This window comes from Gallus gallus, chromosome 2, assembly GCF_016699485.2.
Source record: "Gallus gallus isolate bGalGal1 chromosome 2, bGalGal1.mat.broiler.GRCg7b, whole genome shotgun sequence".
In the NCBI taxonomy this organism is placed as follows: Eukaryota; Metazoa; Chordata; class Aves; order Galliformes; family Phasianidae; genus Gallus; species Gallus gallus.
In genome coordinates, this window is record NC_052533.1 from 9,872,687 (window position 1) to 9,889,293 (window position 16,607).

Genomic DNA, 16,607 nt, shown 5'->3' on the forward strand with positions numbered 1-16,607 from the left:
TATACTGCATTAAACTAAAAATCTTCTCTCTGAGAAACCTAACGATGCCTATTTAGAACTAATGATATTTTCAAAACTTTTGATTGGGATTTCTCAAGGAAGCTTCTCCTGGTGCTTTATTTAACATCATGGATTCTGGCTGGAGCGCATGGCTTTTCTTGCCAGCAAGTATGTCTCCCTATGTTTACTAAATTCCACATCTCTTTGCCAGCATATTTCCTAACAATGGAATATCTGGAATATACCAATAAGTGATGAGTATGAATAAAAAGGAAAGATCCTGGAGTCCTTATTCTGTGGTGAAATTCCTCAGTAGCCAGAATCTCCCGGGCGCTTCTCCATTGATTTTTCTCTGGATAAAACTTCAGTCCAACCTTTCTCGCTTAATTGGCCCTTTATCACTTATTTATTTATTTGCTTATCTCGCAGTTCCATAAAGAAGTGTTATGCTAAATATTGAATATCCTGATTTTTTGTCAATCTGCAGAGAAACCGCATGCATCTACAATGCAGTATCTTTAGTTATCTCTACAATGTTGCCAAGAAAGGACTCTCAAAGTGTTCTGCCACTGGATTTTGTTGAAGGGGAAAGATTTGGTGTAACGAGAATACATTCTTTATAGCTAAATTAAGTGGTATTGTTTTGCCATTCTGAGATACACAGAATTGATACGTAAAATTAAATAAGAAACAAAAGCAATAGAAAGTCAAGTTACACTGTCAGTCTGAACAACAAAGGAGGATGAAGTTCTGAGTCAGAAATTGGTTAAGGATTGGGGTTTTTTTGTTTGTTTTTGTTTTTGTTTTTTTTTGTTTTGTTTGTTTTGTTTTGTTGTTATATTATTGGTTTGTTTCTCCTAAACTTACTGCTCCAACATTCATGGGTATTAACTTTAGTGTAGGCAATTGGGTTGTCCTGAAATGTCTTATATTTGTGGAGGACACTGGTCCAATGGGTTATGTACAGGATACAGCTGCTTCAGCCTAAAGGACTGGACGTTCCACTTTGTAGCATTTCTTACCCCAGTCCATGGGGGGGACCTGACACCTATGGACCTGAGGGGCACTGCTTCCCAGGCATGGGAAAAGAGAACTGGACAAAAGCCTGTTCAGGCCAGTGGTGGGAGCTGCAGACTCCACCTTTACAACGTGACATTAAGAAAAGCTCAATCCAATTTTTATCAAGATTACTTCTTGAAGAATAGGAGTAATTTTTCAGACATCTGAACCCACTGAAAAGTGACATTTGGACATTAAGAGGCATTGGGAGTTTAATCTGAGATATGACAGTTATTTTGTCTTCAAAGTGTAAGGAAAAGTATGGCATTTCAGATAACAAACGTTTAATGGTGGCCACTGGCAATTCTGTCTAGTTTTAGTGCTAGAGATTCCTAGAGCAAAATTCTGCCTCCAAATTATATGCATGCTGCTCTCAATTACTTCAGCAAAGCTTATGCACATGTTTCGAAGGTCAGAATTTGGCCACCGGGGCTGAATTTTCAAGAAAGAGTGTATTAAAGACATCTGTGTATCAGCAGAACCATATCCTTTGTCTCCTGTAGGACATTTCAGGAATAAGTGCTATTGGGCACTGCAAGTGAAACATCTATTTTTTTTTTGAATTGTATTGAGATTGCTTAGCAAAAACATTTCTTGCAATTATAGGTTCATGATTTCATGTATTCCTTGTAACTTAACACTTTGAAAAGTTGTCAGTTCAAAGAGAGTAAAGACTGGAAGGGGCCACCCTTCAGAATATTACAGTTGAAAATATACTGTAACAATCAAACCAAGGGGACGTAGTCCGAGGAAATAGGTATGCTCAATTGAAGTGCACAGCCTTTTGTTTGTAGTCTAATACAGAGAGGTCGACAACAGTGTTGTACACAAAGGTAGACAACAAACCCACTTTTCATTGTGGACAGAGCTCATATTTGAAATTATGTTACCGATCAGACACTTGAAAAAGCTAAAACTTGGCATTCAGATGCTGTTTGAGTTAGCACATATTACATTGATGAAGATCTTTAAGCATGTAGGTTTCCCCTGTTTTTTTAAACATTATACACTTCTTAAACTGTTTATAATGTCTAATTGCTGCTGGATTTCAAGACATATATCAATTTTGTTCTTAGTTCCTGAAGGTTTTGACAGAATATCATACCAAAATATTTTGTATTTTTTGTAGGACTGGGAAACAGAAAATCATGACTGGTATTGTTTTGAATGCCATTTGCCTGGAGAGGTGTTGATATGTGACCTGTGTTTTCGTGTGTATCATTCCAAGTGTTTGTCTGATGAGTTCAGGCTTAGAGACAGCAGTAGTCACTGGCAGTGCCCAGTTTGCAGGGTGAGTACCTACGAGCTTTCATGTGCTGATTAGAGGGTTGGTATTCATGAATAGTTTCATTAAGGTGTCCAGATGGTCTGGCCAGGTTAATGGATAAAGAACTGAATATTTTAACGATGGTACATACCTAGAGCATCTGTACAGAGATACTGAATTATGGTGCATGTAGCAGATGGTTATTTCTGAAGACTCCAGCAAGTTTTACGTATGCATTTGAAAGCACACAGTATACTGTGTGGGAATGTGTGTACGTATGTATGCAATGTATGAATGCAGTATATTGTGGAAATCTTCAACATGAGTAAGTAGATTGCTGTATAAGATGCTGCTGTTTTTACTTAACCTCATTTTAATGAATCATAATGTAATTTTTTTTTGTATTTTGATGACCACATTCCTAATATTTTATTAGAATCATATTTTACATTATGAAGCCACAATCATGTTGCTGACAACTGCAGTATCTAAAACTAAGGGGTGAAATTCTGCCTTTCATTTACTCCTGTGCATTTATTGGCATGAAAAAGTCAATATGGATTTCATCCATCACATCTGTATCTATACTGCTTTTTCTTTACAGTTGTTTTTCTTATGAATATGGTAGGGTGACAGCAGGGTTATTTCTTACGTACATTAGCAGAACAAGCAGGTACGTTGTCTACATGTTGTTAGAAGAGTAGACATATGCCATGGAAGTGCTTGCTGGTACCCAGCCTTGCATAAGCCATGTATTTTTCCTAACTGTAGTTATTTCCTGACTGTTGTCACCTCTGCATAACCTCCCACAATGCACCACATTTCTAGGCTTCCTTCAATAGGGAACAAATCATATGAGTGAATAAGACAAAATTATTGATATAAAAGGCATAAAAATCTTCCAGTTGCCCTCCACCTTGGATTACTGGAGGGAGAGGAAGCTCCTTGCCAAAGGCTGAGGTCTAGCTGTAGGGCAGCAGACTGACCTTCAGATGGTCTCTGCTGTAACCAGCATTAGGGGTCGGTGCTTCTTAAGCACAGAGAAGTGTTGTGTTTTGTTTTCTCTTTAACATATGGATTGTTTTCTTTCAAAACAATACTTTCTGACTGCTGCTACCTTAGAACCAGCTGTAAAAGCCTGACACCTTCTGCCTCAGTGGGAGCTCTCAGGGTTTAGGGAAATACTGAAAATAAGAAGTGTAAAGGCAGTGTAAGGGAATTAAAAACTGCACTGTTGGCTGGGAGCAAGCAGTTAAGAATTAGGACATGTACTGTATCCTTCTGAATCAAAGTACCAGCATTTAATTTAGCTACTCTGTATTATCTCTGTTAAAAGCAAAGAATGGTAGTATATATGTGAATTGCTTTTAGATTTTTCAAGCAATCACTTCAATAATTGTTGTTTCCCATAATAAATATTGATAGTTCTTACAAAGAGTTAAGATTAGATAAACCTGATCCAATCTCCACTCTAGTTTGCAAACGACTTTAGATGACACTTGGTCAAAGAGGGAATGTAAATGATTTAAGCCACCTTGTGTGTTAGGAGGCTTATGGCATCTATCTTATATGATGGATGTCTGCAGAATGGAAGAGCTGAACTGCTGCATGCGGAGTGCACAGATCAGTGGGGTGGTCTGCTCTGAGATCAGTTGGACTTTCATCTTAGAGCTCTGAGATACTTTATGGCACTGATATTAAACAAATACCTACCTTTAAGAAAATGCTGTGAATCTTAAACCATATGTAGTGTGTCCATTTGCCTATTGATTCCCTTTCTGTTATAGAAGGAGAGGTTTCGGGGTCTCTTACATCCTTCCTGCTCCAGAGACCTTTGGCTTGCTCAGTGCCTCGGGTGTTGACCAACCTACTTATAAGAATACTGCCATTTTGAATGCCACGCCATCCCTTTTCCCCTTGTGCTGGCGTCTCTTACTCTTCTGATAATTACTCTGATTTATTTGAAGCCCTAAGTTTGCAAACTGGGACTAACAAGGTTTGCACAGTCACGGGGAGCAAGGAAGAGGTCTAGATGAGAATTAACATGCTTGTGTCAGGTTTCAGTATTCTTCCACTGCTTTCCCCTCGCCTTCCTAGGAATAGACTGCTCTAATTTTATTATAAAAGAATGGGAGAGGCCTATATTCAAAATACTGTGGTAGTTGAGAGAACCCTGGCTGATGTCCAGAGGACATAACAGAGCTTAACTATCTTGCGTAAGGGCAATGGGATTTAGTTTGCATTATCTGCAGTAAATATGGATGTTCAAGGGAAGTAATAGGGACAAAGAGATGTGTATATTTTTATACTTTTTTTCTCATGACTGGACATAGAACATTTTACCAAGGGATCTCCAAGCTCTTTACAAAGGTGAAGTGGAAATATATTTGAAACCTAATACATTGGGAGAAATAATCTGAGAACACTTCATTCTTATGTAAAGATTGCTTCTGTAATGCTGCCAAGGTCAGCAAGCCTTTGGATTATTTGTTTCACAATTGCTGGCTGTACTAGTTCAATCAACCTGCGCAGCTTTATCTTGCACACTTGACTACTCAGAAGCATTTTATAAAGGACGTTGCCAAGGATTTGTCCATAACTTGAAAATATTTTTTTCTCCTGTAACGTTTAGAACAGTCTCTCGCAAGCTGTGCTCTGAACTCTGTTTCCCTGCTGGCAATTTTTCCCCACTGCATCCATAAGCAAAAATGTCTCATTCCTGGCTTTTTTTTTTTTTTTTTTTTAACTTTACGGAACCAATCTGAATATTTTATACCCTACATAATTCTCAGCAGGAGACAAGAGTCAAGCAAAGTTCAACTCAAACCATACTGCAGTGATTGAAGATGCTCCCTGACTGCTGACTAATCATTGTCTTAAGTGAAATAAATTGGTATTATCATCAAAATTCCTGGTAGATAGGTCACTAGAGAAAAATGGTATCGAGTGGACTTAGAGATTGCATTAGCCTTTTCCCACTGCTGGAATGGTCCGTGCAATACAGGGTTAGTCTGCTGGGTCTCTGAACGGTGTGGGAGACTTGTATGCTTATTGCCACTCTTTGGTTGGATAAAGAGAGGAAACTCATCCAGTTGTTAATTTAGTGCCTCAAAACTACATAAAGTACTGCAAAAAATGCAATGTTTTTGTTGTTGTTGCTGTTGTTGTTTGTGAAAATAGATGTATACAAGAAGTCTGAATAGGAGAAAATTGATCCCAGATCAAATAACTGCCCATGATTAATACCTTAATTTTTTTTTTAATTTCTTTTAGAAAGGTAAAATGATGCATGGTGATAGATTTTATCCGAAAAATACATTTTTAATTGGTGAAACAGAAAGGAAGAATTCGTTTTGGTTTCACTTCTCTCCCTGGGCTGTTTTGTTGTTTTTGTTGTTGCTGTTATTGGGTTTTTTTTGCAAACATCCGATCAGGCATTGATCTTTCATGCACGTGCTGTACAAGGAATTATCACCAATTTACCTTTGGTTGTAGGTTATTCAGTATTTCTGTGTTTTGGGCATATGCAAGCAAAGTAAAGTGTAGAGCTTAAGCTGTTAAATACTGTGCTGATATGCGTTCCATAAATAGGTTGTTTTGGGGTTCTGGTAGTGAGCATTTCATAGGGTACATAAAAATTGACCATCATGCAGTTCACAGTCAGCAATAGGTGTAACATGACAAGTGAGAATGACTAATGATAGAAAGTTAGAAATACAGGCATATGAAGATTACTGAAGTGAAGTGGATCTAGAACTTTCTGTGAAGAAAACTATCACAGCCAGAACCTGTACAGTAACCACAGGATGGAACACATTCCATAAATAGGGTCTGGCATATTTATACAAGTTATATCTATGCATTAGCACCAAATTCCTCTGTAAATTTAAACCTTAAAAAAATCCAAGGGCCAGCAGGCAAAGCAGAGAGCTTATAAACAACATTGGTGAATACCTGGTAGGTCTGTGCACTTAGTTCTCCTCTGTGGATGCACCCCTGAAAATCTGAACCGCTTCTGGAAATGGAACTGGTGACTTAGAAAGATGTGTCTGTCACTGAGCAGCCTTCGCTTAATCCATCACTGAGTGGCTTCCTGCTCTGATGTGGAGCTCTTCAGTGTGTGCATACACCTGACAGTTGAGAGAGGAACAGGAAAAAAAGGTTAATCAGAGACTGTAAGGAAACCTCTGTGCCTCAGAGTGTGAAGCATAGATAGTTCAGCCATAAACAGTGCTCCTTCAGGATGGAGTGTTTCCTGGGAGTCCCCTCAGCTGGTGCCGACCCCAGGGAGTTCATAAAGCCTTGCAGTGATTTCCTGCACTGTGCATGTCAGGGTTGCTAAGTCAGTTGCACCTTCACAGTGCAGTGTACTGCCACCCTCTTTCCCAGCTAAGCACTTTTATTAATCTGGAATAGTGAATGCAAACAGTAATGTAAATCCAGTCTTCAGGTACCAATTTCTAAGAAATAGATGTGCCACAGAGAGTAATGCATATATAAGGTATTTCCTGCACCTAGCAGCAGAATTAGGTTGCAGCTTTGGCCTTCTGCCTACCAGATGTTATGAATCTGCTACATGAGGATTGCTGTTGTCAAGTGCTGCACTCCTACACCCACCGTGTAAACATCACTGCCTGGCAGTTGACTATGATTCAAAGAGGAAAGGCTGCTGATTTCACTATAATTTGGTGTGACTTGGAAATAATTCCTGCTTGGGGGTAACCCTGGTAGGCAGCTGAGCACCATTCAGACACTCGCAGGCTTTGCCCCTTTGCTCCTCGGTGGGGTAGGTGAAGAGGAAAGGAGGAGTAAAAGCAAGAAAACCTTGCAAGGTGAGAAGTGGAAGAGAAGAAACAAAGGAAAACAGAAAAAGTGATGCAGAAGCAATTGCTCAGCACCTCCCATGGGTAATCCAATAGCCAGAACCTGAGCAAAAGATGGATTACCTCCATAAAGCATCCATTTTCCCTTTTTATTGCTGAGCATGATAGAATTAGAGAATTGTAGAATCATTAAGGTTGGAAGAGAACACTAAAATCATGTAGTCCAGCCATACGTCTGGCTAGTCAAACCGTGATGTTACTTGGGATAGGATATCTCTGTAGTCAGTTTGGGCTATCTACCTGGTTGTATCCCTTCCCAACTTCTTGCACGCTATCCATTCACTCGGGTATACAGAGAAACAGAGAAGTCCTTGATGTTCTGCAAACACTGTTGACCCATAGCTAAAACATCTCTGTGTTATCAGCACAGTTTTGGTGACATATCTGAAACCCAGCTCCATAAGAGCTGCTGTGAAGAAAATTAACTGCATTCCAGCCAGAACCAGTACAATCCATATATTAAATGATCCTGAAAATCTGTTTGGGGTGGATTGAATCTTAACAGTCTCTTAAAAAAGGTTTTCAATAGTGTGTCTTAGTAGATCTGACTGTGAGAAAAGATACGCAGTAGATATTAACACTTTTACAATTTCACGAGTCACCAGTATTGTTTTCCTTTCCTAAAAGTAGGAAATTAAAAGACCTCATTTTCATCTGTAGTTGCTCTTATATCACTCTGTCTATAAAAAGACCTGAGAGTGGGTAAATTTTCTTAGAACAATATAATTTGCTTTTATGTTAAAGATGTCCCTCATCTAATATTAACTATTCTTTACGTGTGTGTAGTTTGACTAATCCCACAATGAGACAAGTCTTCGAAACACATATTAGTTTTATGGAAAAAAAAAATCCATGTTTTTGATCATAGCTTCCAAACCATGTGTTAGGTATCTCCTAGAGAGTAAGCTTGTGAATGAAGTGGTTTGATTATACCTTACTACAAAGGGCGAGTAACCTTGCCATAAAAAGACATTGTGCTGGCACACGGGCTTCTATTCCCTGATTCATTACCTTTCAATATTTAGCAGAGCAACCTGAAGATCTTTTTTTTTCTTAAAATAAATCAGTATAGAGAATTGAAGGAAAAGTGGAGAAATTCAAGTTTGCCTCAATTGGCAAGTTAATTATATCATTTTCATTGGTGCTTAAGATTATATTAATTGCTGACATCAGTAGTGACACAAAGCCAGCTATCTATCTTTCATTGTGATCTGAGGGAGAAGTCTGTATACCATCTATCTTAACACAGTCTCTTACAAACTGTCTTGCCCAGCAGGGCATGAAAAAGGGTTCACATGAATTTTGAAATATTTTAAGGGATGATATATTCAGAACTGTGTCAGAAAGAGAGGACTAATCTCTGCGAGTTAATTTTATTGCATCCTGAGAAGCCTGTTTAAATGGTGTGTCATTGGCAAGCATACAGCACTCTTGCATAAAATGACAAGATGACAGCTGCATTTCATAATGCAGAAAATTTAATGCATTGCAGCTGAGTAGGAATGTTGTTTTATGCAAAACTGAATAGATAATTGAATTTAAGTAGAACTCATGTTCTTGTGGCGGATTGCTTTGTCTGCCATGTTTACTTTAAAGAAATATACAGAAGGTGATTCAGATGTAGGGCTTAGAGCAAAATTCTGTCTCATTCCACAGTCTGAGCAGACAGGCTAGGAAGCATTAACACTGTGAAAGTAATGCTAAAATGTGATAGGAGAGTTAGAACGATCTGCTGGCCCTTTCCACAGTACTGCACTTTGCCCAACAGTGGCACTGTCCTTTCAGGAAAAAGCTATAGTGCTGCTTTGCATACTGTAGTATCTATGTAGGTTCATGATTATGGGGCAGAGGCTAATGAAGGTACAGTCTATAGCATGCAGTGGTGAGGTAGAAATATTTCAGCACAGACTGTAATGATTTTATGTGTACTGCTAAGCAATTGAATAAACGCCTTCATAGGCCGTGCTATGTACAGATTTTATTTAATTTGAGAAGGAGGCAATAAGTGCAATCCTGAGATGCGTAGGTTACACTCCTGCTGTAGCACCAGGGCCAGTCTGTGATTTCAGTGTCTTCAGTGTCTTTCAGAAGGAATGAAAGCAGAGCAGATTCAATCAGAAATCAAATTTTGATCCTTTTGTCTTTTTTCTTTTCTTTTTTTTTTTTTTTTGTATTGGCTGTAATTTGTGCTCTGCTAAGTAAATATGTAACAGTAGTTGCTCTGTGCTCAACATATATCTTCCCTCTCTATGTTCAGGGTCTCTTATGAATAATTCAGTAAGAAATGACTCACTTCGAGTGATTAATTGTTTGTAAGCCTCTTAACCTCTCTTAGTTACCCATTAGGTACCCATGTGGTACTATGTGGTAAAGTGGATTCTGTTACTTCATGTGCATCATACATAATATTGTTTGCTAAGCAGCAGTCATACATAGTTATGTGGATCTTGCTGAAGGCCATCAAAGTTTGAAGAGGCAGGTGTAGCTCAAAGCATTTGGTCCCCACACTTTGCATACAGGTGGTGATTGGAGGCATAGAAGGGGAGAACTCAGTTTGGCACTCATTGCATTCAAAGTTTTGAGGAGAAGTAAACATTTTTGCTAAAGATGTAAGCAGTCGAAAACCACTGCCAGACAATGAGCCTGGAGCCCACGCTGCTATTTCACTGCACTTTTGTTTTGAGGAGCTCCTGCAGGCGAGAACAAAGAGGAGATAGCAGCTGTTGTAAGGCCATGTAGTACTGTGCACAGCCAGCAGCCTGGGCTTGGAAAGGCTGTTTTGTAGGAGAGGTAGGCACCTGAGAGCCACCCTCTATGTAGCAGCATGTTCTCTCCATGAAAAGCTCCCCACTAGCCTGAGTTGGCTTTGAAGGGTAGGGATAAGACTCCGCACTAGGCCGAGATGGGGATGAAACCTTCTGGATCCCGAATGTTAAAAAGAAGCAAACTGTGCTCCAAAATCTGGATTAGGTTTTATGAAGGAAGAACCACAACAATTAACAACTGCTGCATTTCTCGAGCAGCAGAAAGTACTCTGAGTTCTCAGTGGCTAGAGCAGTCCTGTGTTTGAGTGCATCCCACATGGTGCCTGTTCGCCTAGTAAGCACATTATAGATGGTACAGGATATTCTTTTAAAAGTAATTTCTTATTTTACTGAAAATATTAATGCTTTGCTAATTAAGAAAAAGATGAATTACGAGCTATAACACCCTTCTTCATTACTTTATTCTAGTAAGACACTTTTTAATGTGAAAAGTTCTGGCAAAGTAGTATGAATATAGGTGGAAATAAAACCAGTGATTTTTGTATGGCTGAAGACCTCAGCCCAGTTGTAATTCAAAGCAACACATAACAATGGTTGTTATGACCTATTAGTGTTGCTGCTCTCCCAGAAAAGATTTTCCCCTAAAAATTCTTCTGATGTGGTTTGATCTGGAATTACCTTTTCAAAAAATGTTGAAAATTGTTGCTGGATGAATTTTGAAGTCAAATTTAAAATAATATGATCGTGTTTTTCTTTGACAGAGCATCAAGAAGAAAAACACAAGTAAACAAGAGATGAGCACATACCTGCGGTTCATAGTCTCTCGTATGAAGGAGCGGGTGAGTGTGAAACAGGGACACTTGGCAAAGTGTTGTGTGCTGGAGGGGATGCAGTGCAGCTGGCCGTGTGTGACTGCGCTGGAGGAAGGCCTACAAGAGAGTGTCGTTTTATTTCCCTTGTCGTAAGCAGTGCATGTATTTCACCATACACTTACCATGTCTCTTAGCTAAGATTAATATAATTGTGGCAGGGACAGTTTATACAGTGGGCCCATAGCTCTTTTGAAACTGATATTTTTCAGGTTTGAGGTACGTGTAATGTGTAAGACTGCTGATCTGCGGCTGGGCCTTGTCTGTTCTCCACCTGAAATATTCCAAGCTGTTGCAATTATTTAATCTTTTGTTTATGTTTTAAGCAGTTTCTCAATGCAGTAACTTGTACTGTCTCATGGTCCTTTCAGGCTATAGATCTAAACAAGAAAGGGAAGGACAACAAACACCCAATGTATAGGAGGCTGGTGCACTCAGCTGTTGATGTTCCTACTATACAGGAGGTAGAGTGATTTCCTTTCTAACTTCCACACTGTTTAGGTGTCTTTTAACAGTGAAGATAAACCTTAAGAACTAAAGCACAGTCCTGTTTAATTCTCCTCATGATGAGTATTTCAGCTTTATATTGAGCATTGAATATAGGAGCTTAAATTTTCATACCTTTCCTTATAAATAGGTAACCAAGTGAAAACGTCTTGGATGCTGCCTGGTTTTCAGACATAGAGTATTCTCAATTCCTTTCATATTAAGATTTTACTAGGAGCTGCAGGTAGCTGAAATCCTTTTTTAAAAAGTATGCTTTGTGTAAGTCATTGAATATGGTCTTTAGTGCCTGTGTTTGCATATCTGGCCCAATGTTTTTGACTATATTCCACTTTCAACCACTGAGGCATTGTGTAGATGTCAACTTTAGAAACATTTTAATGATTCATAAAGAACCAATCATTTTGTTGATCACAAAAAAACCAGGACTCACTTAACATCTGTTTTGCATTAATTGTTCCAAGAATAAATTTCTAGTATTTTCTTTTTTTTTTTCCTGAACAAAAGGTCTGATTGTGACTCATGTAAATCAACTACGCATGACCAAAGTGGATAGCGTATCATTTTATTTATTGTTGTAACGTGATTGCTATGACATGCTAACATACATTACCCTTTACAAACATAGGTGTAAAAAAAAACATTGCTTTATTATCGTTGTTGCAATACATGGATAAACAATAGCTACACTGACAATTTTGAAGACATCCATTATGGGATGGATTGAAGTGGCTGAAACTAAAAATAGGTCGGATTTCCCTTTCACTGTGTCACCTTCACCCACTTCCACAGAGGGTCTTTTTGGCCTTGATAACACCCCAGAAATTGAAGACATTTTATTTGGTGATTGGAATTCTCATAGATGTTCTTCAAAGAGCATAAGAGAAAAGACTGCATTCCTTACTAGAAAAAAACATCTTACTAGGTAAATTAACTGCATGGCTCCCTGTGGGCTTTTGTTATGAGTTTGGAAGACTAAGGGAATCAGCCTGCATCAGAAAACACTCACTGTCAAGTGAAAATCCTAGAGGTCTAAAAGCAGTCAACATCGATTTGAAACTGGCATGTATTTTAAGGTGTAAAATCTTCACCTCGGGGAATATACCTTTATTTGAACAAGCATTCTGGACCACATCGTACTGCTCCAGATTTACCCTGTCGTAACAAAGAGGGTTGCTTTTTTGAGCTTAATCAAACATTAAAGCACATATTTTACTGCTGAGCATTGCATGAAGGAACCAATGCAGCCAGTGTTTAGGTGCTAACAAACCATGTCAAACAGCTGTAAGTATTACTCCTGTATGCTGGAAAGGCAGTGTCTGATCTGTATTGCATAATGCAGATTTCCATGAAGGCTTTTTTGCATAAAACAGGTACAGCACTTGGGCAGTTTTTTCACAGTCTTGTTTTCCTTTGTATAGAAAGTAAATGAAGGAAAGTACAGGAGTTACGAGGAGTTCAAAGCAGATGCGCAGCTGCTTCTACACAACACAGTGATTTTCTATGGAGGTAAAGTGCTACATTTACTACTCTCATTATTTGATTTATCTTTGTCAGTAGGAAGCTCACAGGTTCAGGATTGGTTTTGGTATTTGGTAATCTTAAATTTAGATGAAGTTATTTGAAAGCCCTTACAAATCAAAGTAAGCTATGAGAGGACTTGGTTGACTGCAGGGTCTGCTCTTGCCCACCTGCTACACGCCTATTTTCATCCTCTCTGCTAAGCCTGTCAGTGGGAATTAGCAACTTTGCCATCCTGTTTGTTCTGCAACCAAAGCCACAAGTTAATCTATACTACAGGTTTCTTCCAGAATACATATGTTACTCTGGAGTAGAAAGAGGTACAGTTTCTGATGTGCTGCGTCTGCGAAAACATTGGCAATATCTGCCTTATTGCAACAGCAGATACATCTACATCCCCTTAAAAATACCGGTGCCATCAGAAAGGGGCCATCAGAAAAGCTGCCAGCCACTGTGAGGTCTTCAGTGATTATGAGTATGGTGTGACAATATAGCTAGAAGGGAGAAACACTACCACCACTTCTCGAAGTCAGAGCCAGGTCTAGTAACAAGGTTCTTCAGAGCTGTCTTTTCAGGAAGGATGTGGTTTGTGGTTCTCCCACACAGACAGCTCAGGGGAACTGGGAGACTGTGCGCAGTGTCAGGCAGCGCACACTGTTGCTAGTAAGGAGAGTGCTAAGAGAGGGAGCGTGCTAATAGAGATATACACAAATGTCAAGGAAAACCCATAATGATAAACAGTTTCTGAAGCATTCTCTGAGCAGAAATACTTATGAGATGTACCTGTGTTCATTCCAGTGGTGGCTGCAGAGAACCATGTTTTAGGGCAATTGCTAAGACAGTAGCATAGAAAGAATCTGGATCCATATTTAGAGCAACCGTGTCTTGCTGCTGCTGCTTCTCAGATTTATATTTGTATTGTGTGGTTTAAAAGCTCCCAACAGTGTTTTTGCATTGTAAACACAAAAAAGCAAGCAAATATAGAACTGATCATGAGAAAATTTTAAATGGAAGGGTTATCCAAGTGGCTGAATTATGTTTTGCATTCTAAAGCAAGACAATTACAGCATGGAAGTCATAGCAGCTGCAAGTCTTCGTGAGCACAGTGATCATACTGTGATTGTTCATAGCATTTATTTTTAATTTATAGCGGACAGTGAACAAGCTGACATAGCGAGGATGCTTTACAAAGACACATGTCATGAAGTAAGTAGCACCAAGTAACCAAGATATAGGCATGCTATTTGGTTTTTGCTTTAGAATCTAAGAGAATGATTCTTCCTGTTATGAAAACAAGGACCTGAAGTTCTAGCTACTGATTCAGAATTGCTTTTCCATTTTTTTTTTTGCAACTGGACTATTGTTTGGATAAAATGGTATTTAAGTTTTAGTTTTGAAATAATATAGTAATACCTGATTGGACTGGAAATAATTGTACTTGCTTGTATAATTTCAGTCTGAAGTGGGATTCCTACCAGATTCTGTAATCGTTGTTGAAACATTTATCAATATTCAAAGGAGACCAAGAAGTAAAGATGAGGAGGCTGTCACATTTGCTCAGTAGAATTTTTTCTTTCAGAATGTGCTTTAAATTTTGATGAATTTAAAGAACCATGCATTTTAGCTTTAATAAATCATTAAGTGTTCAATTAAGCCCTTCCCCCATGTTTTTTGAAAGTATGAATAATGTTTCTGCATCTTGTCTTTCGTCTGCTCTTAAGGCATCTCATTTTCACACCTCGTTGCACAGAAGTAACGCCACCCAATTAGCAAGCAGGACTGAAAAATTCTGCCACTTACACTACTGAGCTCATACAAATAGGATTTTTGGAGCTTATTTATATCTGTTTTTGTTTTTCAGCTGGATGAGCTACAGCTTTGCAAGAACTGTTTCTATTTGTCAAATGCCCGACCTGACAATTGGTTCTGCTATCCTTGTGTATGTTGCTGACACATATTTTTGTTTGTTTTTCTGTATAAATTCCTGCAGTTTGGTTTCATTAATGCATTGAATTAAGCGTGTTTCAGATGTATGATTAAGACTCTCTCAAGTCTAGATATTTAACACAAGCAAAATGTTGGTTGAAGTGCCAGGCTGTATCGATGCGTGTAATAAACTCGATTATCAGACAGTTACAGCACTTACACAAGAAAATAAGGAGCTTACAGAAATAAAACTTCACTCTAGAAAAGGACAAAGACAAGTTTAATTTGGGGGATGCTCAAGATATATGTTTTCAATAGACAGTCTTTTTTTGACAATAATCCAAACAATAAATTGTACCGAGAAATATGCATTGTAAGAGGATGGAAATGAAAACAAGCATTAAATATAAACAGCAACCATATTCCTAAGAAACTAGTATAGCATTACAGTAAAATACTTGTGGTAAAAATTAATGTAATGATTCATATCCAATAATAAATACAACATTTTTTTCCAGATACCTAATCATGAGTTGGTTTGGGCCAAAATGAAAGGCTTTGGGTTTTGGCCAGCCAAAGTCATGCAGAAGGAGGACAATCAAGTTGATGTTCGTTTTTTTGGTCATCACCACCAAAGGTAATTTATTAATTCCATGTGCTGCTTTCTCAAAACAATACTTAGAATGAGCTTATCTCATCTATCATGTTGTGAATCCTGGCTCAGCTAGTTGCAAGCCAATTGTTGCAGAAAGTTTAAAGCTCAGCCTGACGCATCCGAAGTTGCCAAATGGCTCAGAGATTCCCTTTCCACAGTTGTGATAGAGTTGTTACTTAATGCCATTTTAATTAAAGAAAGCAAATGTACTTCTGTGCGGAGAACTGTTCTTTCAAAGCAATAACAATCTGCTAATCCAGTCCAAGGTAAAAATTGGACAGAAATGTTCTCGTACTACCAGCAGTGCTGACTTTGTGCAGCGTCCTCTTCTGAGCAATCACACTGTGTGGTTTTTTTGTTTTGCTTTGGCAACATAATATACATCACAAATATTTCTGTTTCACTGCTGGAACACTGATGGAATTCCTGCTGTGAGCTGGTTGGCAGTTTCAGAGAATAAGTCTTTACATTGGAAACTTCACAACTTTTACTTCCAGATCCACTTGTTTGTTCAGTGTTTGGGGAGGGCATAGTAGGGTGGCTACAGTGGATGTACTGATTTTTACTGTTTAATTTATGTGCCTATATGTGAGCAGAGGAATATAAATGTTTGCAAATTAACACGTGATTTTTGGGAAAGTGTGTATCTTGAAGCATCCCAAAAGGTCTAGAGGATTCAGTAAGAGTATTCTGTGAAGTTGTATTTAAACTGCTTTTGATCTAACTTTAACTGCTTTAATTTGTTGCATGAACTGCCAAGATTTCCTGATAGGTGTTAAGTGGATGCAGCATCTTTATGTGTCACAATAAAAGAACAATTGTCTTTGAGTCTGTTGCAGCTTACCTCATTAGTAGTTCTGGCATTAAGTTCACAAAGCTTCAAGCTATTGAAGAAAGTAGCATGACTTGTGGGATCAGGTACTTGAAACTTTTCTGAGGTGTGTGCTGGCAGAAAAGGCAAAATAGATTTTGCTAGAGAGTGTCATTCCTTGAATAATGTGCTGGACTTGAGAAATGGAAGGCCAAATTCCTACTGGGTGTAAATTAGAATTGTTTCTCTGACTTCACTAAGTGGTATTTATGTTACAATAATTGAGAATCTCACCATGGACATTTAATTTATTACATTGTTTACTCTTTTATGTAGATGTGCAGGGC

General features: G+C 38.5%; 1 protein-coding gene across 21 annotated transcripts in view; it reads left to right on the top strand.

The window, feature by feature from the left end:
- ZMYND11 (zinc finger MYND-type containing 11) overlaps nt 1-16,607 on the top strand; it is a 102,768-nt gene that overhangs the window by 73,289 nt on the left and 12,872 nt on the right. For 14 of the 21 annotated variants that reach the window (XM_046937841.1, XM_040694814.2, XM_015282143.4 and 11 more), the window contains 7 exons: nt 2,189-2,350; nt 10,736-10,813; nt 11,215-11,307; nt 12,769-12,856; nt 14,019-14,074; nt 14,730-14,807; nt 15,313-15,431. In XM_046937841.1, the coding sequence (XP_046793797.1) occupies nt 2,189-2,350; nt 10,736-10,813; nt 11,215-11,307; nt 12,769-12,856; nt 14,019-14,074; nt 14,730-14,807; nt 15,313-15,431 (674 nt within the window). The remainder of the gene's footprint in view (nt 1-2,188; nt 2,351-10,735; nt 10,814-11,214; nt 11,308-12,768; nt 12,857-14,018; nt 14,075-14,729; nt 14,808-15,312; nt 15,432-16,607) is intronic. The other 7 variants (XM_040694865.2, XM_040694871.2, XM_015282145.4 and 4 more) reach the window with 1 other exon arrangement.